General features: G+C 36.4%; 1 protein-coding gene across 3 annotated transcripts in view; it reads left to right on the forward strand.

Annotated features, from left to right (window-relative positions):
- Window positions 1–21,906, forward strand: part of ARHGAP5 (Rho GTPase activating protein 5) — a 46,469-nt gene that overhangs the window by 10,308 nt on the left and 14,255 nt on the right. For 2 of the 3 annotated variants that reach the window (XM_027670306.1, XM_027670314.1), the window contains 2 exons: window positions 1,340–5,232; window positions 14,576–14,723. In XM_027670306.1, the coding sequence (XP_027526107.1) occupies window positions 1,510–5,232; window positions 14,576–14,723 (3,871 nt within the window). In that variant the 5' untranslated portion in view covers window positions 1,340–1,509. The remainder of the gene's footprint in view (window positions 1–1,339; window positions 5,233–14,575; window positions 14,724–21,906) is intronic. The other variant, XM_027670322.1, reaches the window with a different exon arrangement.

The following is a 21,906-nucleotide window of genomic DNA, read 5'->3' on the forward strand; positions in this document are numbered from 1 at the left end:
GCAGTACTTTGGCTAATGCTGTCCAGGGTACTGTTAGCCTTGTTTGCCACAAGTGCACATTGCTGGCTTGTGTTCGTGTCTGCTGAAATCCCCAGGTCCTGTTCTGTGCAGCTGCTTTCCAGTCAGGTGGCTCTCAGCATATATTGGTACCTGGGGTTATTCCTCCCTGGGTGCAGGGACTGTATCAGCCACTCCTCCAATTTTGTCATCAATGAACTTGCTGAGGGTACATTCTCCTCCATCGTCCAAGTCATTAATGAAGATTTTGAACAATATTGGACCCAGTACTAACCCTAGTACCTCGCTAGTTACTGGTCCCCAACTAGATTTCATGCCACTGACACAAACTGGTGGGCCCAGTGATTCAGCCATTCAATTTTTTTATCTTTCCTCATAATGTAATTGTTTCTAAAACAGTAAATATTTTTCCATTTGCAGTATGCATGCAAGCAGAATTTTCTAATTAATAACTGAGAGTTAATGGTAATTGTTACACTTGACGACAGCTTCAATGAAGCCACTGGAATCTTGTAATAAATCTGTGGAAGTCTGAATGTAGATGTAGTAGTTTTTGTTTCCAGTTAATAAAAGATTTTGGGGTTTTTTTGTAGAGACAGAAGGAATGCCACTACACTGTAGTCTTAAAATCTCATACTTAAGTCTTATTTTTAGTATTTGATGATATTTGTGTTTTTCTGTAGAATTCAGGTTAGAAACTTCTTAAAAGCAGTTTATTATTAGTATGCAAATAAAGTGGTTTACTTCTGCAAATACATAGCAGTTGAGCTATGTGGACAACTGTCTGTTTTTACAGCTTCTTATTTTGAAGTTTTCATTACTGCAACCTAAGCCCAGGCCTACAAATGCACATAAAAGTAGTGTTATTCATGCAAATAACCATGATATCTGGTGAAAGCATGAGTGTAAACAGAAGTATGTGAATATTTGGTTGGGTTTAGAATTGTTATGTTGTATTTATTGTAGTTGAAAATGCTTTTTAGTGCCTACTATTCATAAGCTAGGAAGGAAAACAGTAATTTGGGGGTTTGGGTGTGGGTTTTCTTATTTTAGAACTATGCTGATTACCTATCAAATAGGTGATGAACTGTTACTAAACTGTGCTTAAAACCTGTTTATTTTTAAATTTGTAGTATAAATACCTTTAACATGAATGAATTACAAATATAAGATCTCATTTAAAGTAGTTGTAGTAGTTTCATATACATAGAAAATCAGGGCGAGCAAGCAAAAGTGCTTCTTAAAATCTCTTATCTCTCATGAATATACCAAAGAAATACTTGCAATCTTGAAGTTTTTTTTTTCTCTTTGTATTTTTTAGGAAGATGATCACCCTCATCCTGAGTATCTGAGGTTCTCTCAAGCTGAAGCAGGAACAACTGAAAGCTCTTTCTGGAACCCTGGATATACAATTTAAATTTGTAGGAACTTTTCCAGAATGAAAACCACATACAGTTACCTTGATAATTGCAAAAGGATGAGAGGAAAGTTATGATGGCAAAAAACAAAGAGCCACGCCCTCCATCTTATGCTGTTAGTGTTGTTGGACTGTCTGGAACTGAAAAGGATAAAGGTAATTGTGGAGTTGGAAAGTCATGTTTGTGCAATAGATTCGTTCGTTCGAAAGCAGATGAATATTATCCTGAGCATACCTCTGTGCTTAGCACAATTGACTTTGGAGGAAGAGTTGTTAACAATGATCATTTTTTGTACTGGGGTGACGTAACACAAAGTGGTGAGGATGGAATTGAGTGCAGAATTCATGTAATTGAACAGACTGAGTTCATTGATGATCAGACTTTCTTGCCTCATCGGAGTACAAATTTACAACCATACATAAAACGTGCAGCTGCCTCCAAACTGCAGTCCGCAGAAAAACTAATGTACATTTGCACAGATCAACTAGGCTTGGAGCAAGACTTTGAGCAAAAACAAATGCCTGAAGGGAAATTAAGCATAGATGGATTTTTATTGTGCATTGATGTAAGCCAAGGATGCAATAGGAAGTTTGATGATCAACTTAAATTTGTGAATAACCTCTATATCCAACTCTCAAAATCTAAAAAACCCATAATAATAGCAGCAACAAAGTGTGATGAATGTGTGGATCATTATCTGCGAGAGGTTCAGGCCTTTGCTTCAAATAAGAAGAACCTCGTGGTAGTGGAAACATCGGCAAGATTTAATGTCAATGTTGAAACATGTTTTACTGCACTGGTACAAATGATGGATAAAACTCGTGGTAAGCCTAAAATAATCCCCTATCTGGATGCCTATAAAACTCAAAGACAGCTAGTTGTTACAGCAACAGATAAGTTTGAAAAACTTGTCCAAACTGTGAGAGACTATCATGCAACTTGGAAAACTGTTAGTAACAAACTGAAAAACCACCCTGATTATGAAGAGTACATAAATTTGGAAGGAACTAAAAAGGCCAAAAATACATTTTCAAAACACATAGAGCAACTTAAACAGGAACATATTAGAAAAAGAAAAGAGGAATACATTAATGCATTGCCAAGAGCTCTTAATACTCTTCTATCAAATCTTGATGAAATTGAACTCTTGAGCTGGTCAGAAGCCTTGAAGGTAATGGAGAAAAGGCCTGACTTCCAGTCCTGTTTCGTAGTGCTTGAAAAAACGCCCTGGGATGAAACTGACCATATAGATAAAGTGAATGACAGAAGGATTCCATTTGACCTTCTCACTACCCTAGAGGCAGAAAAAGTTTATCAAAACCATGTGCAGCATCTTATATCAGAAAAAAGGAGAGTTGAAATGAAGGAGAAATTCAAAAAAACTCTTGAGAAAATCCAGTTCATTTCACCCGGACAGCCGTGGGAAGAAGTTATATGTTTTGTGGTGGAGGATGAAGCATTCAAGTACATCACTGATGCAGATAGTAAGGAAGTGTATGGTAGGCATCAGAGGGAGATTGTTGAAAAAGCCAAAGAGGAGTTTCAGGAAATGCTTTTTGAACATTCAGAGCTGTTTTATGACCTGGATCTTAATGCAACACCAAGTACAGATAAAATGAGTGAAATTCATGCAGTTCTGAGTGAAGAACCTAGATACAAAGCTTTACAGAAACTTGCACCTGATAGAGAATCTCTTCTGCTCAAACACATAGGATTTGTTTATCACCCAACTAAAGAAACTTGTCTCAGTGGCCAAAATTGCATGGACATAAAAGTCGAGGAGTTGCTTGCCAACAGTCTTCTGCAACTAGACCATGGCCGCTCAAATTTATACCATGATAGTGCCAACATTGATAAAGTCAATCTTTTCATTTTGGGCAAAGATGGCCTTGCACAAGAATTGGCAAATGAAATTCGGACACAATCCACTGATGATGAATATGCATTAGATGGAAAAATATATGAACTGGATCTTAGGCCAGTTGATGCCAAATCTCCATACCTGCTGACTCAGTTGTGGACCTCAGCCTTCAAACCACATGGTTGTTTCTGCGTGTTTAACTCTATTGAATCACTGAATTTTATTGGGGAGTGCATTGCAAAAATAAGGGCCGAAGCATCTCAGATAAGGAGAGACAAGTATATGGCTAATCTTTCATTTACGTTAATATTGGCTAACCAGAGGGACAGTGTTAGCAAGAATCTGCCTATTCTGAGACATCAGGGACAGCAATTGGCGAACAAGTTACAGTGTCCTTTTGTAGATGTGCCTGCTGGTACGTATCCACGCAAATTTAATGAGACCCAAATAAAACAAGCTCTGAGGGGAGTACTGGAAGCAGTTAAACACAATTTTGATGTTGTAAGTCCAGTTCCCACCATTAAAGATCTGTCAGAAGCTGACTTAAGGATTGTCATGTGTGCCATGTGTGGTGATCCATTCAGTGTGGATCTTATTCTTTCACCTTTCCTTGACTCGCACTCCTGCAGTGCTGCTCAGGCTGGCCAGAACAATTCTTTGATGCTTGATAAAATAATAGGTGAAAAGAGGCGTCGAATACAGATAACTATATTATCATATCATTCTTCAATTGGTGTAAGGAAAGATGAACTTGTTCATGGATATATACTGGTCTATTCTGCGAAGCGGAAGGCATCTATGGGAATGCTTCGGGCATTTCTTTCTGAAGTTCAGGATACGATTCCTGTCCAGTTGGTGGCCGTTACTGATAGCCAGGCAGACTTCTTTGAGAATGAAGCAATCAAGGAACTCATGACTGAAGGAGAACACATAGCAACAGAAATTACTGCTAAATTTACAGCTTTATATTCATTATCTCAATATCATCGTCAAACTGAGGTTTTCACGTTGTTCTTCAGTGATGTATTAGAGAAGAAGAACATGATTGAAAGTTCTTACATGTCAGACAGCACAAGGGAATCAACGCATACAAGTGAAGATGTTTTTCCAAGATCTCCAAGAGGAGGTTCCCTTGATTATAATTACCCAGATTCGGAGGATGATGCTGAAGGGCCACCACCTTACAGTCCAATTGGTGATGATGTAAGGCTACTCCCAGCGCCTAGTGATCGTTCAAAGTACCGACTGGATTTGGAAGGAAATGAATATCCTATTCACAGTACACCAATCAATTGTCATGACCATGAACGTAACCATAAAGTGCCTCCTCCGATAAAACCGAAACCACTTGTTCCAAGAACAAATGTGAAAAAACTCGATCCTAACCTCCTGAAAACAATTGAGGCAGGTATTGGGAAAAACCCCAGGAAACAACCTTCTCGAGTGCCTGCGGCACCGCCAGAAGATATAGACCAATCTGACAACTATGCTGAACCTATTGACACTATTTACAAACATAAAGGCTTTGCAGATGATATCTATGCGGTTCCAGATGATAGTCAGAATCGTATTATTAAAGTTCGAAACCCAATTGTTATAAATACCCAAGGTGAGGAAGAAAATGGGTTTGCTGATAGAGTATCCAAAGGTCATGGGGAAAGAAGACCTTCAAAATACAAATACAAGTCTAAGACTCTCTTCAGCAAAGCCAAGTCTTACTATAGAAGAACACATTCAGATGCAAGTGATGATGAGGCTTTTACCACCTCTAAAACTAAAAGAAAAGGAAGACATCGTGGAAGCGAGGAAGACCCACTTCTTTCACCTGTTGAAACATGGAAGGGTGGCATAGATAACCCTGCTATTACATCAGATCAAGAGTTGGATGATAAAAAAATGAAAAAGAAACCCCACAAAGTAAAAGAAGATAAGAAGGTAAGTCAGTTGATTTAAATTTTGTTTACAACTTCTGGTGCATTGTAAAAAGGGAAGAGTCAAAATATGCAAGAGTTGTACTCTATTTTGAAACTGGTGCTTTAAAATGTAATATTGTTTAATTTTTGTCTCAAGTTTCTATTAAGTTACTCAGAACTAGCAAACCTTAGGGAATGAGATGATTTGTCTACTTAAGCAGGTGTTCAATAAGTTTCGGTTATTTTCACCTCTGTATGTACCATTAGCAAATTTGCAGAAGCCATGAAGTTGGGGGGGGGGCATGTTGATCTGCTGGAAGGCAGGAGGGTTTTTCAGAGGGACCTGGACAAGCTGGAGAGATGGTCTGATTCCAGTGGAATGAGGTTCAACAATGCCAAGTGCCAGGTCCTGCACTTTGGCCACAACAACCCCCTGCAGCGCTACAGGCTGGGGACAGAGTGGCTGGAGAGCAGCCAGGCAGAGAGGGATCTGGGAGTTTGGATTGACAAGAAGCTGAACATGAGCCAGCAGTGTGCCCAGGTGGCCAAGAAGGCCAATGGCATCCTGGCCTGTATCAGGAACAGTGTAGTCAACAGGACCAGGTAAGGACCTGGAGTAGTGTGTGCAGCTGTGGGCCTCTCAGTTCAGGAAGGATATTGAGATGCTGAAGCAGGTTCAGAGAAGAGAAACAAGGCTGGTGAAGGGACTCGAGCACAGGTCCTATGAGGAAAGCCTGGGGGAGTTGGGGCTATTTAGCCTGAAGAAGAGGAGGCTCAGAGGAGACTTCATCACTCTCTACAACTATCTGAAAAGAGCTTGTAGCCAGGTGGGGATTGGTCTCTTCTCCCAGGCAACCAGCAGTAGGACAAGAGGGCACGGTTTTTGAGTAGAACTGGTTCTTTCAGTTCTTGCAGTTCTTGCTGTTGGAATGAGTTTTAGGGCTGGTGAATGAAAGGAGTGGTTTCTTTTTAATTCTCAGTTCAACCTGGAACTCTAAAACAAGAGCATGAAAAGGAAACTTTGCATAGTGGTTTTACTGACTGCTGCATTTTCCTAGTGTGGGCAAACAGGTAATCAAGTTGAAAGTTGTGCTACCTGTAGGATTCTCTATTCGAGTAAAATACAAGGAACGCAATAGGGAAATAAAGGGAAGATGATAATGTTGCATTCTACTTAAAAAATGTTTAATTTTAATCTTTATGCCTGATAGTTACTTTTTGGCTTACTGCCTTAAAAATTGTTATATCAAGGTAGTGTTGTGGTCTAGGTTCTAGATGGACACTTATAGTTTAGATTTTAATTTGTTTTCCTTTCTCAATCATTGTGTTGGGTGTAATGTTTGTTTGACATGAAATCAAGGGTGTTTCTGATCAGTTAGATATTTTTTTTCTTGTCTGAAAGTAAGTCGATTTTGATATTATCTTTTGTAGCATTTTAAAAATGTCCCTTTTAGCTTAAATCTGACAGTACTTGTATAGCAGTTAGAAATATGTTTTGTTAAAGTAGAGCATAGTTAAATTTTACTAATAGATTAAATTTTGTATTTCACTTCCTGGTATGCAGCTGTGATTTGAATTACACATGACTGATTTAAAGGGCACTAAATTTTCTTAAGGCTTACTCATAAGCATTGGATAATGATGTCTTGTGGGTATAAAATCATATGATTAAAAATACTTCGAAATTACTCTTTTGGGGAAACTTAGATGTTTTTTAAAAAAATAATTTATATACTTTTCATAGAATCATTGAATATCCTGAGTTGGAAGGAACCCACAAGGATCATCGAGTCCAACTCCTGGACTCCTTTTGATTGAATTAATCTTGCTGCATGGAAATGGAAATGTAGTTTCCTAATCCTTCTACTGTCCCAGCTGTGTTGAGTTGACAGAAAGTTACTCTGAGTTGGATATTTATGTTTTAAGCTGAGTAGACCTAGTATAGTAGGGTCTTTTCTTCCTGGTACTGTGTCAGGAAACCCCCTAATGCCTTCAGCAATGCCTCCACTTTTGGTTTTGGCCTGTTGAGAGGAAGCCTGAATTGAAAGTTTCAGGCTGTTCTAAATTTTTGTAGTGGTTACAACTCTTGAAGAGTAGAGTTGTTTTAAGTTCTTTTTAATGTAGCTCTTGGTTGTTTTGGTTGGTTGGTTTTGCTTTGGTTTGTGGTTTGGTGGTGGTGTCTATTGGTGGTGTGGTGGTGTTTTGTTTTTTTTTTTTAAACTCACAAATAGCAGGACTGCTACTCTCAAATTAGTCACAGAAAACTTCTAATAGTAGTAGAAATTATTGTAATGATTGAGAAAACAAATTTAACTTGTTAGTGAAAATGCTTGCAAGCTTTCAAAATATCTAAGAATGTTGAGTGCTCAGTGCTTTTGATAAGTAGTAACTTCTCTGTGTGTTAGCTTGCATTAAGTTGAAGTGAGTGTAGTTCCAGTTCAAGTGATGGGCCATTCTAGTTTGTGATATACTTCTTTGGGTTTTCTAACTGTTAATTTTTTTTCAGAAGAGATGCAGTTTTATTAGTTTTGGAACTTATTCACTATGTTTTCCTGTGTTTTAGATGAGCAACTAGCAGTCTTTTGTTACAAAAACTCAAAAATTACTCAGATTATATTTTCCTTGTTGAGGAAAATTGTTCCTCTCTATAAAAAAGGAACATAAGATACATGGGATACATTCTTGCTATAATTATAGCGATTCTGAAATACAGAAATCTTACAAACAAAATGAATTTATTTGGAAAAACTTGTACTTTGAAATCTGAGGTCCTGATTGTCTTTTGTAATGATTTGTAAAAATCAGCTTTGTACTGTGGTGTTGCTTTTTAAAGCCTAAATATGATGTAACATGCTTGATACTCCTTGTATCTTTGTTGGTTTGAGATGTGGTGTTTCTCTGTGGGTTTCTTGTTAGGTATTGCAGGAAAGACATTACCTTGCTAATGGATTCTCATTCTGTCCTGATGCTTTCAGGACCCCACTCTCCCAGCTCACAATGGGCACTAAGACAGATACAGGGAGGTAGGAGATGGGTGTAGTGTGATTGTAGGCTTCAGGTAAAAAAATTGAAGAATGCAAAGAGGGTGGGTAGAAAGGAGGAAGTGAGATTTGCCTAACAGTAGGAGAATGGCAGCTGTAGTTTGGCTAACACATGTAACAAATTTTAGAAATCTATTGTGAACACATGTTATTAAAGGCAGAAGAAAATATTCAGAATTCTGCTACTTTTTGCTGTTTGGAAGCATAAATTAAAATGTTTTACTGTGGAAGGTATAGCAATGACAAGTCTGTGGTGAGCAGGTAACCTTACTTTCAAGGTCATCTACTGATTCTTATTACCGAAGGAAATCAAACAATTTAAAACTGAGACCAGTTAAGGAAGTGTGCTTTAGTCTGAATTATTTGCCCATTGTTTTTGTCCATAACAGTGTGCTAGTGATCTTAGATCTTGTTTCAGTATACTGGTAGTCAGAAGTGGAAGAGAACTGTCCATGAGCTCTGTTTTCAACTAACACAGAAATACTTTCTCTGAAAACTTTTATTCCCTCATTCTCACTACTCTGTAAAACTTATCCAGAGCTTCTATTTCCTCTGTGTTGGTGAAGAATCTTCTTGCAATTCCTAGTTTTCACCTTTCCTGTGGTAACCTTTCTCCTGAAATGTTTGTTATCTGTCACCTTCAAACAGGTGAAGAGAAAATGGCTACTTGATCTGAGTTTTAGAAGATTTAAAAAAAAAATGAAATTTTCTTCTGAACTTATGTTTTTGAATGAGGATGACTGAAACTGTGTATATTATCACAAAGAATGTCATAGCAGTGCATCATATTATACTACTGTTTGTTGATGCCTACTAGAAATTACTGCCTGACACAGTTGTGTGATTGCACTCAGCCTCTTCTTAGCTGCAGTTACTGTGACTTTAGGAACCTTTGACCTGTTCTTGTCCTTGATAATTTCCAATTAATGACTTCCTACCATATAGTACAGGTGATTTATAGTACATACACGTAGTACCTGTACATTGTAGTACGTGCTACACGCACCTTACAGCACATAACTTTTGTTAGTTGTGCATTCCAGCACATGATTTTGCGTTAGTCTGTGATGGTCATTTTGTTGTTGAATATCATGTTTCTTCTGCTACTCCAGTTGTCACAGTAGTTTCCTGTATGCCATCACCAAGTGCCTTACTTGAGTCCAGACTGGTGAAACCAACTGATGGTTGTTCTATCTTTGCCTCTTGAAAACAATACATATTTTCAGTGGAGAAGGTTGAATCAGTCCAGTATAGTCTGACTTGTGATACATCCACCTTTATCCTTAATACCACATGTCTAAATTTTCTGAAAAAATTGTGTGGCCTTACGTGTGCTATTAACAAGTGGACTGTTGAACTTTTTCTGGTAGGGATGTATATAAAGAGAAGTGGAAAGAAGGACAAAAAAGAAAGCAGACTTGCTTCAGTCACAGGACTTTTTAGCCAAGCTCATGTGGAGTTGTGTGAGCACACTGAGTTTGTAAGCTTTCAAGTGCATGCTGTGTGCTAGTATTTGTTAAGCTATGATGACCTTTTTTCTTCCCCTACAGAACTTTTTCTGTCAAGTTTCTCTTCGGAAAAAAGCACCTTGTTTTTGCTGTTATTAAACAAAATAGCTCTCAGATTTAATGCATTTTCCAGTATGCATTTGGCATGCTTTCTGTGTTTGATTTAACTCATTAGCGGTGTTCATAAACTTAGAGGAACTAAGCACCGTGTACAATGTTGATATGCAGCTTTGCCTCAGTTGTTCTTCTTTGCCAAGTTAGACCTTTCCAGCTGAGATTAATGCTCATTCGTGTCCAGGTCTCTTTCAAAAATTGCAAGTGGGAACTACAAGTAGATGCTTATTACAATTAGAATCTTTAAGACTGTAATACTAAGCTGTAGTATAAACATTATTGGTGTTGGTACACATGAAAAGCAGCAACCTTGCAAGCTATATCATAAATTATTTTTGTCTTCGGTTTAACTTGATGAGTTTGGGGATACAGAACAACAGAAATTGCAGAAACTTTGAGGCTGTGAAAGGGCATGAACATTCCTAGAGCATAAGGATCTTGCTGAAGGAAGCCTTCTAATATCTCAGACAGGAGGAACATCTTCATGTGTGTGCAATAACCTTAAAACTGCAAGTGTAATGCAGTTTATGAATTAATATAAGACCTGAACCATAGTACTCCTTGGCTTTTCATTGTTCTCATTGCATTCTTCTTATGTGTAAACATAAATATTTTAAAAGTTATTTATCAATTTTTATTGATTTATCTATTAGTATTATTACCACATGAAATAATAGTTATTTTTGACCTTGTCTTAATTTAGTAATACTCTGTAGCAGGAATTCCATTACTTTAAATGAGTCTGAAAACTTTTTTCAGTATTTCAGCAAGAAATATCCACTAGCATCTGGATGAATTCTCACATATTTTATTCTGACTTGTTTTAGAACATGATGTAAGTAATACAGTTTTCGTCTATTTTTTTATGCTTAAACTTGTTTGGTGCCATTATAATTTCAAAAGTATATTAATTTTTTTGTTGAAACTATTACTGAAATAGTGTCAGGAGCTGTAGAGCCCATGTGTGTTGCTCTCCATTTTAATAAGACTATGGTAAGCATGTGAGCAACTTACATTTTTATTCAAATGTTCTTGTGTAAATTCAGTGGTTGATTTAGCGAAGTACTGTTTACTTCAGACTGGAATGTGCAGTGAAATTTTTTTTTCTCCTGAGGAGTACAGGAAATACCAGAATCTGTGCTTTCAGGTTTCATCTGTTCAAATTTAACTCTCTTAATATGCATATTTAGAACCATATATCTTCTTGAGCCTCTGTAGTTTAAAACTTACTGTAACAAGCTGGAATTCTAAAAATGGCAGAATGTGTAAAGGGAAGAAAGAGCATATTAGGGACCATCATCTGCATTATTCTATGTCATATAGTTTCTGAAGAGCTGGCTATGAATTAGAGATTACAAATATTTTATTAAGCCTGTAAATGCTGTTCATGGTGTGTGGTTTTATCAAGTGTTTTACTAGTCTCGAAAATATTGACTTTGCCCTTCACAAACCCAGGGCTGACTGCAAATGAAGCAGGCAGAAAGTTTCCTTTGTATTGAAAGTAGTAGTGAAGTTTGCGGGAGGTAGAGAAGTGGCTGGATTTCCCCTTTGATAAATAAATTATTGATGATCATTCTGGTGGGTTGAAGGTAAGAGGAAAAAAAGGAAGAGGAGCCTGTCTTGAACAGAGAGGGCTTGCTAGAGTAAGCAGCCCATCCATAAAAGGGTTTGATAGATAGGTTTGGGCAGTTTTTAGTTGTATAAGTTAATTTTAAGAGGTTGTATTTAAGTGTATTGTACTCCCAAGACTCGTAGCTGGCTGAAGTCTCAGCCTAGTTTCTTTCCAGATGATGAGTGCTGCTTATCTGGTTCCCTGGTACCTACAGTCAAGAGGGTTAAGCTTGAATATTCTTTACGTCTATATTTTTTTCATGGTTTCATGCTCTTTGTAATATTTCTTATTTTGAAACCAAGAATTGGATACTTTTCCATGCTAGAATGTGTGGTTTTTTGTTTACCTTGTCTTATATTAAGAGGGCTTGAGCTAATCTTTTGCAGCATGTTTGGTGATTGAACTACTGCAATTAAAGCAATATTGCAAGTAAATGCTTTTAGTATCAGCAGCGCAAGGCAAGTTTGGGATTCTCAGAGTTAAAATGCTTTCCTGCCAAAATATATAAGGATCTGTTAGAGGTTTGGCTTTAACTCGTTTAGGGTATGAAGAGAAGTTGTCTTTGGCAAGAAGCAAGTGGTGAAACCCATGCTGAAAGCTCAATATAAGTGCAACAATCAATTATAAAAAACTCCACAGATTTATATGAAAACTAAGGATTCAACTTTATAGTATTGGGCTGATCTTTTAATTACTAACAGGAAAACAGTGGTATGTGAAACAATCTTTTTTGCTGGGTTTAAGTAACAAAACTTTTGTGTTAGTTCTTGTCTTCTCTAACTTGGTGCCTATTAGATCTTTTTCATTATGATGTAGAACAAGAATAATGAAGAAAACCAATATTTGCTACGTGCAGTACTAGATGACTACTGTATTGTTGGGGAGTGGGTGTATTGGGCGTAACTATTAAACTAAAAATACCTGGGGCAAAATCATAATCTCTCTGCCAAAATCTAGGAATATTAAAACTGTTCAGGTGCCCTTTAACTAAAGGAATAGTTTAATGTTTAACTGGTTTTGTTAATTGTTTCATTAGAGATATTTTAAAAGTTAATCTTACACAGAAAATTTCTGATAGTCGTTATTGTGACTAGCAAATATAAAAGTTCACTTCTATGTCTGGATCAGAAAAACTGCTATTTTCTCAGAGTGGGGAACAAGGATTTAAAAAAAAGCTGTCACTAAAACATACTTTTTTGGAAATAAGACCCATATTTTTTTTCCCTGAAATTAGTTGATCTTTTGGCAAAGATCAGGTCTTTCTCACAGTAACACACCATTTTGTTCAGGACAAGTTCTCTGCTTAAGAAGTCTAGACCCACAAGTTAAGGAAAGCATGGAAGTCTCAAATCAGGAAATAGCATGTTGGTTTTTTTAACACCTTAAACTCTTGTTTTTAGTTTACAGAAGTGTTTTTTGTGAAGATTGTGTAGATAGTGTTATTTGCAGGAAGATTTGATTTGTTCTGTCAGTGGAGGGTTTATGCACTCACGGCCCAAAAAAAGAGAAATTGTGAGAGATATTTTAATAAATATTGGACTGGAGAGAGACAATGCATAATGATACATAATGGGAAATAGTGATAAACTTATTGCTGTAACTCTGCCTAGTGAAATAATCATTTAATGTTTATGGAATTGTCTTGCAATTATCATCTCTTCTCCTACTCTAGTTTTAGACAAGTTTGCAAAGGACTTCAGGGTTATTTTTTTTTTTCTTTTTCTCTTTACCCTTTTTTTTTTTTATGCTTTTTTAAATTCTTTAGACAAATTCTCATTTTCCAGTTTGGAGATTAAACTGATTTCAGGGAGACGGTTCACCTAAGAAAACTTTCGCCCTTCCTGAGTGTATAATGTCATACTTGATTAATGTCATACTTGATATCTCCGTCCCTTGCAACCATTCTTCTAAACGCAGGACAACTATTAGAAAAAAGCATTCTTTACTCCAATTTTGCAGATATATTTAATATGTCATACTATGTCCAGGTATTCCACACAGATAATAATATTTATAATTTTCATATAACTTCTGTAGAATCCTAGTTTATTATTCCACTAACCAGATTGCTTTCCAAGAGTCACAGTGTCTTTTTCTATCCTGTTGATCTAAAATGCAGAGTCTTGAGTGTTGCTTCATTTATTCTAAGATGGGGGGATATGCACTGAACACCTAGGAAAAAAGCATTTAAATTGTTTTTCCTTTCTTTGCTGCCTTAATGGACTTATCTCTAAAATGGTCTTTAATTCAACATTTGACAAAGATGTTTTCACTTAGTTTTATACAGTTTAGCTTCAGCTTGGGGCTTTCAGCTGTTGGTAATCTGAGCTGGATGCTGCCTAAATAAATATTTTAGGTGATGTAATGTGGTTTCATCAACATTCAGAGATGAAACATGGTATCTAATACAATACAATTCTTGTAATCATCCAAAGGTGATTCATCAATTCCACTGATTAAAGTCCTTCTCAAGGGAAAAAAAATAAAAATAAAAGCAAGCAATAAAACTCCATATGAAACATGTCTTCTTAGATTTGATTGTATGCAAACCTCCTTTTGGCTAAAGTCCTGTGCTTGTAACAAAGCAATCATGCTTAATAGGAGTGCCTGCAACTTTAACTTTGAGATTGATTGTTATACATTCTGCATCATCATGTTTCTTGTACAGTTGTAGTATAAAGATTATTTTGTATCTTTAACTATATGCAGAACTTCAGAGTTTTATCCTAACAATTTTTATAGAGGTCATGAATCAGATGTGATTCATATAGATTCATTTGTGAGCAGTGCTGAAAGTTAGTACGTAAAGACTTGTCCACAGCACTCTGAACAAGTGGTGTCTTTATTTCTGTTCCTGTGGTATTGCAGTTACTGATACATTGGGTTATCCTGTTCCTAATGTGATACAAAAAAGACCAAACCTTTTAGAAGTTATTTGAGTGCTTTGTATCTAATGTATGGTGTTTTGAAAGTACATTTAATTTTCATTCATTCAGTTTGTGTGATCTGTTTGTATTTACTGAATGATTGCAATATGAGTTAGTTAAAATGTTACTTGAATATTACTTAAATAACTCTGTTTTGTTGTAGCCAAAAAAGAAAACTAAGACATTCAATCCTCCAATCCGTAGAAACTGGGAAAGTAATTACTTTGGGATGCCCCTACAGGATTTGGTTACACCTGAGAAACCGATACCTCTGTTTGTTGAAAAATGTGTGCAATTCATTGAAGATACAGGTAAGATAGGAGGACTGTTGGAGGAAAGACTTTCCCACTTTGCATAATGAGTAAAGCCTCTCATTTTCTGTTTTAAAGTACTTCTAGAATTTTGTCCTAGAAATAAATAATTGTGGGCTAGGCACATTTGAGAAGTTGAATGTGCCTTTTAAGTTGTGTGCTTAATATGTCTTTTGACTTTATTTATACAAATACTTAATTACTTTTTGGCAAATGTTTGAAGTTTAATGTGTTTCCTGTAATTTAAAAAACTTATATCTTTTTCTAATGGCAAATGACTTTTTGGTTTTCTCTCTCTCCTTTCTTCCTGGCTTCCTGGTTGTGTGTTTGTCCCTGCTTTCAGCCTATTAACTATGTGACCATGAGGCAAGTAGGATGATTTTGCTGGTCCAACAGAAGACTACAATTAGGAGTGGGGATTTGTTTTGAGGTTTGGGAGTGACCTGTGGTTGGGTTTTGTTTGGTTTTTTGGGGTTGTTTTTTTTGTTTTTTTAATTTTCTTTGTTTTTAAAGATTGTGAGCACCAGTTTTCAGTTGTGTGTAGATCCTGCTTGCTCTGAAGTTTCGTAAATGCTGTATTGCTATATTTGGAGCAAATGACAGTGTGACTGAGCTTAAACATCCATAGGACCGTTTTATGACATTGTTTAGCATAAAGTAAAACAACACCTTTTTTCAATGTTTGCTTAGTTCTGTAGTACAATTTTGGCTGTAAGATGACAGTAGCAGTTTTAGCAAGAGTAAAACTGAAGGGTTTTCTTTCTTATGGTAAAATTCAGTTTTGCCGCCATCTGTAAGAGTATTGTTTCCAGAAGAATTATTACTGGTGGTAAGCCTAATAGCGGTTTTTAGAGGTTCCCATACTGCATTATTGCAATTAAAAAAGTAGTTGAAACCTCAGGCACTGATCTTTTTGGAGTCAGAGATGTTAGCATAAATCTGCCTTTAATCTTTACCTTCTATGGATTCCTTGCTTAAAAGGTAAGAGCTGTATTTTCTTCCCTCTTGCTTTTGCTTTTTCCACCTCACCCAGTTAAAAATGGGGAAGGAGGAAGAAGGGCAAGGAGTAATAGTGGCATAGGCAGTTTAATATATATATTGTTTGCTTTTTTATGTTGCAAATGTACCCCAAAACAAACCAACATAATGTCATGGGTGAGTCACTGTCTGAATTGCTGTTCTTTAAAAGTGGCTACATATTGCTACTATGTATACCTATATAAAATGGACATTCTCCAGTACTGAAGACCAAGTGACTCTTTTAAGAGTTTATAAAATCTAGCAATAACTTGATTTGAGTGTGTTTAACTTTCTAAGAATATTTTCAAACAACAAAATTATAAATCCAGTTCTAAAGAAAGTTCTATTTACTTAAAAGTGTTGTTGTCTAATATCTGTTCATTTTGTGGTAAACTTTCCAAATAAAAGTCTGTTTCTCCTGAAGAATTTTCATCAGCTTGTGGAGTGAGAGAGCTATAATAGTGTGGGAACATTATTTGTTAAATAGTCTTTTTTTTTTTCCCCCTCGTAGTCATCAGATCATACAAGCACCCAAAAGATTTAGCACTTCTACTCTCCTCTCATGACCTGTCTTTGAAACATGTTTAGTTAAGCTTCTATGTGTTCAAAATGTAGGAGCTTCTCAAAAGTGATTACTCAGGAGGCACTGCTTTTTCCTTTAGCGGGTTGGGTATAGGTTAGTTTGTCCTGGGATGCTGCTGTGCAGCTGGAGAATTTTAATTCTGGCCATACATGTAAGCTGGACAAATGCTGTGCCATCTGCGTACTTTGTTTGTGGCTGTGAAGACAGTAGTTGTCTTCCTTGTTTTGTTAAGCACTTAGAACAAAACCTCTACTTTTGATCTGTATTACAGTTTTCTTTCTCCTACTCTGGATTTTGTGTAAGTAGCTTTTGTGTTCTTTTCAGCCTCCATACTTGGCTGTGGAAGTTTTATTTTTGGTGTGTATTATTTTTATATTGGATTAATATGCTGTAGGTATTTGAGTGTCTTCAAGCAGGGATAGAATGTATTTGTTGCTTTTGAGAGAGGAGGATGTTCGCTTGCATTGCCTTCAGATCCTGTACTGAGATAGACTCACATCACTAATTTTGGGACTGTCTGAGAAAATTCCACAAATAGAGATTTGGAGGTTATCAGTCTGCAGAAGGCAAGTCAGGATCTATTGGCTGAAGGCTGGAATCCAGAATGGTACCATTCCTATTTGATAAAGCTTCTTGGCCCTGGGGAGTCATCCAATAGTCAGCTGTCTCTTACCAAATCAGCCTACTGTCAGTACTAACTGCACTGAATACCCATGTTTATTATCATTGTCTTTTTAATCAAGGAGTGCAGTCTGTTCCAACTTGGCTAATCTGTGTATTTCTCCTACAGAGGACATAATTGTTTAGCTTTTCCTTTTAAGGTACTTTCACAGAGTTCATCTCCTTCCCTTGGTATTATAATATGTAATTTGGATTGTTGCTGAATTTTTGAAGATGTGATTAATCTCAATTTGAAGGGCTAATCTTAATTTTTAATGTTCTCAATTTCTGCCTCGTGCAATTATACAAGATGGTGCTTTCTAACCACTCATCTAAACTGTGACCAAGGCTAGAAAGTATGCAGTGTGAAAAACAGTTTTCTCTGTTTCAGATGTTTTCCATAATTCTGGAATATCCTCACTAAAAAAAAAAAGTGTGTATCAGTAGAAGAGGGATAATTTGGAAAAATTAAAGTACATCCAGGAGCTGAAAAGTTCTAGCCTTTTATAAATCAACAGATTTTTCTTTTGAAGAAGCCATATGAATCCTGTCAAGGTAAAGGGAGATCTGGTAAATAAGGGATCCTAAGTCAGGGCCTGCAGGTGTAGTGTTCTGTTTACTTTGGTATTTTCCAAAAGGAGGCATTATTGTGAATTGATTTAGCTTTGTAGAGTCAACCAATTTACTTTTGAAATGTGATATAGGTTTTGAATCCCTTTGTAATCTTTCTGATCGTGTTGAAAGTAGAAACTGAGGAGCGAAGTGGTTAATACCTGAGTAGATCTAAACCTAATAAGCTCTAACTGTGTCAGAACCTGCATTTTACAGCAGTGTGTCCTGTCACTGATACCAATAGTATGAAGCAGCAATAGCACGTAATACTTGGGCTCGTTGGAACCTACTGATTAAAAAGAAAAGCACAGTACCTTGTAAGATTATCTTAAATTTTGTAAAATTGTTACTTCTGGATAAGAAATAAGGAAAGCTTTGCTAAATACTGTAAACAAACTTCACTTCTGTGTTTCCACATTGTCCATTACTATAATTTTTGAACTCATTGTAATTATAATAGAATGAGTAATCTTTTGGTTGGTTGTTAGACCTCTTTCTTGTTGGTTCATTGAACAAGATGATCAAAAGAATATTTTTTTTCAGGTAAGTAACTTGATAATGGTGAATTATCAAGTTTTCCACTAAATATCTTCATATAAATGTATAAAGTTTTCAGGAAAACTTATGGTAAAGATACTATGATCTAATTGTAATCTTTTACAGGCTATATGAATACTTTCTCTAGTGACACACATGACGTATAACATGTATAACTCCATGATGTTAACATGTATAACTCCATATGTGCTTTTGCCTCTATCACATTCTTTGCAAATCAGTTTGTAACTGGCTCATGAGGGCAGCTATGTAGATTGACTTTTTGACATTGGTAGCTATTTTCAGTTACAGGCTTCCAAAAGAAAATTTTGATGATGCAATTGTTCTGGTGTGTTTTGTTGCTTTCTCCTGATGGACTGAAGAGAACTTCATTTTGTTTCATCACTTGAAATGAACTATAAAGTGCTTTCTGTAAACCAGGCTTATGGAAATGCATTTAGCAGGGAAAACTAGAGATTTGATTTTTAAGAAAATGGTAGTGACTGTTTTTGTGCAGAAGTAATTGTGCTCAGCTAAGACATGCTAGAAAAAGAAAACCTATTATTTAAAAAAAAAATACTATCCAGTGTAGACCCTTACCCTTTTTAGTACAACTCATATTTTCTAAATTTAGGCAGCAGAATTGAGATAATTTTGAAGCTAAACTGTTAAACTGTATTAATTGCATGAATTCTGTTTCTCTAGGAATTACCAAATGGAGTATAAGAGGAATATTCTGATACTCTGGTAATTTTGTTTGAGAGGGAGGAACACAGATTTCTGAAGGCTAATTTGATGTCTAACTTCAATAAAATGTTAATATGGTTTGAATTTTGAATTGCAATGTATGTAAAAATATCGAATGTCTAATTTTAAGTGTAAAGAGCGTACATGTTTATGGCAAGTTTGTAGCTTGAGTGTTTTGTTAGTAACATTTTTATGCTGTTTTACACCACCACTTTGGTGGTAAAAAATTTCATGTACTGTTTTGTGTACTATTCAACACCTACTGTTGTTGATTATTTTTAACTTACCCAAACTTACAATAATTCAGGCAACATGACTAGTGCTAATACTATTGGCATGTGAGGGGTTTTTTAATATTTCAATATTTTTTGTGTTTTGGATTTACTTTTTGTATTCATTGTTATTCGTTGGTGAAAAGTTTGGTATAGATTACATTTCGTTCTGTTTACCAAGGAAGAAGACATCAAATTAATATTATGAACACAAGCGCAGTTTTGCCATTTTGTAAATTTAGCCCCTGATGATATTCAAATTTTAATAATAGCAGCAATATTTTAAGGGTTTTTTTCTCGAGTTTTCAAATGTTTTTTAAATTTTTTTAATAGGATATTGATATCCATGTACTTCATTGACCAGATTATAAATTTTAGATTCTGTACGTCATAGAAAACTGATAGCATTAATACAGTGTTAATTGTACATGAAACAATTGAGGGAAGAGAAGTTTATTAGAATAATTTGTATTTTAATAATTTAGTTAATTTTTGTGAGACAAGGAGCAGAGTAAAGAAGGAAGAATGAATTCGACAGAACCACAATCATATCTCATTTAATATTTCACATAGTCCCTATGGAGAGCTATAGGTGAAATTAAAAATTGCATACTCGGTATATCTACAATAATTACTGCTTTTGATATTTATACCTTTTTGTAATCCTGCTAAATCTGGAATTTTGGAGGTAATTCAAGTAATAGAATATTGCCTTCTTTGAATTTCCCTCACAGGGAAATTCACATACCCAGGTCTTTTATGCTGAATCTGCTGTGAGGTCAGATTTTAACCTTTGTCTTATCTATACTTTCAATGTAATCTCCAGAGAATTGGGTAGAATTAGGCAATGAAAATGAGTCAGCAGCGCCTGTTGAGGTAAAAAGGCTGCTAAATCATGGAAGTATATTCCCAGTGGCTGGAAAATCCAAAAATTCAAGATTGATTATCTCTCCTTTTATTTAAGGGTCTTGGGAGAGCTAGAAGCTTTTAGGAGCCTGTTCTGTTGGACAGAGAACAGAAAAGGACAGGAGTTTCCACCCCCCTCAGCCTCATGTATGAGAGCTGGCATTCTGAGGGTAGTTTCATAAGAAATGGTGTAATAGCCAGGAATATTCTCTTTTGCTCTATGCTTCTGCCACTTTCTTGTTTTGGGCACTTATCAGATATCTCTGAATCAGTGGAGTTCCCTGTCTTGGAAATCTGTATCAGCAAAAATGGTCAAGGTCCTGCTGTGTAGTATTGCGACTGGTAAGTTAAGGGTCAAATATGTGCCCAAACAAGCACGAAGCAGGAAGTAGGAACAAGGGAGGGACAGAAACAGTAATTGTTGAGGCAGGGAGTTAGACCATCTTTTTCAGTCACAATGATCAGTTGACTCAACTACTGTGAAGCTGTATGTTTAGCAAAAAAACTGGCATGGACCATGACTGTTACTCTTGATTCTGGATAGGTACAGAAACAATAGATTTCAATAGCTCTACAATGCATTTTGTACCCTCATCGTGTTGGTGAGTGATTCTAGAGTGGGTGGTGTGGTTAGTGTGTTTGAGGCCAGGGCTTCTACTCAGGGGCAGGTTGACAAGCTGGAGGAATGGGACAATGGGAACCTGATAGAATTCAGTGAGGTCAAGTGCCAAGTCATGCAACTAGAATTACAAGGACCCTGCAGTGGTACACGCTGAGGACTTGAGTGGCTGGGTGTCAGTGCTAATGAAAGGGATCTTGCAGTTGTGGTGGAGGATAGGCTAAGCATGCCTTCGGTATTAGACTGTCCCAATAGAAAGGGAGGCACTGCAGCTGCAGAAGTGGTTATTCCTTTTTGCTATGCACCTGTTAGGCCTTGTCTGAAATACTACAAGAAAAGTGTTGACAAACCTGAGTCTAGCAGAAGAGGGTCAGGGGCTGGAGTTCGTAATCTGTGGGTTTGTTCAACTTAAAGAGAGAAAGACTGAAGAGGTGCCCCAAAGTAGCTTCCCATACCTGTGAGGAGGTGCACCCAGGCTAAAGAACCGAAGTACAGTGTCATTAAAACACAAGGTTCTGATTAGAAAGAAAGGAAAGACTTTTGCTTGGAAGGTTATTTAAGCACTGGTTCAGGTTACCCAGAGAGATTGTTAGAAATCTTGGAGATATTCAAGGTAAGTTTAGATTAACAACCGAATCTGAATTCAGTGTTGACCCTTGTTTGAGCAGGAGGAGGTTGCACTAGATAACCTTCTGCAAATCCCTTCTGTGATCACTTCAAAATTGGCATAAAATAGGTTTCAGTAGTTAGAAGACTACACCAGTTTGTGTTGGCAACTTTGGAATTGGTCAATAGAGAGGAAACCCTGTACAAACTCGAGAGGAGGGTAAAACAGGCATTAGTTGTTTCTCCTAACAGAAGACTTGACTACCAGACGGATGGAGGAGGAGCACATGGATTAATTTAGTAGTGTGAGAGAATCACTGAAAACTGTAAACAAATATGTTTTGAAATACTCATAAACACATGTTGTGCGCTTGAGCTGTATTGCTAATTAAGGTATCTCTTCAAAGGAAACATCATAGGAATTATATAAAGAATTCCTAAACCATTCAGGTAGGACCAAGATGTCAATATCTTTTGCAGATATTGTGTACAGTGTGTACAGTATTTATCTGCTCCACTTATTCCCCTAGCTTTCTCCAGGCCCAAAGTGACCAAAGAGATATATGTATGGAAAATTACAGTATCTTCAGATGTCATCATTTTTAATGAAGCAAAGAATGC

The sequence above is a fragment of the Neopelma chrysocephalum genome, unplaced genomic scaffold (genome assembly GCF_003984885.1).
Source record: "Neopelma chrysocephalum unplaced genomic scaffold, ASM398488v2 Primary Assembly neopelma1_24, whole genome shotgun sequence".
NCBI classification, from domain to species: Eukaryota; Metazoa; Chordata; class Aves; order Passeriformes; family Pipridae; genus Neopelma; species Neopelma chrysocephalum.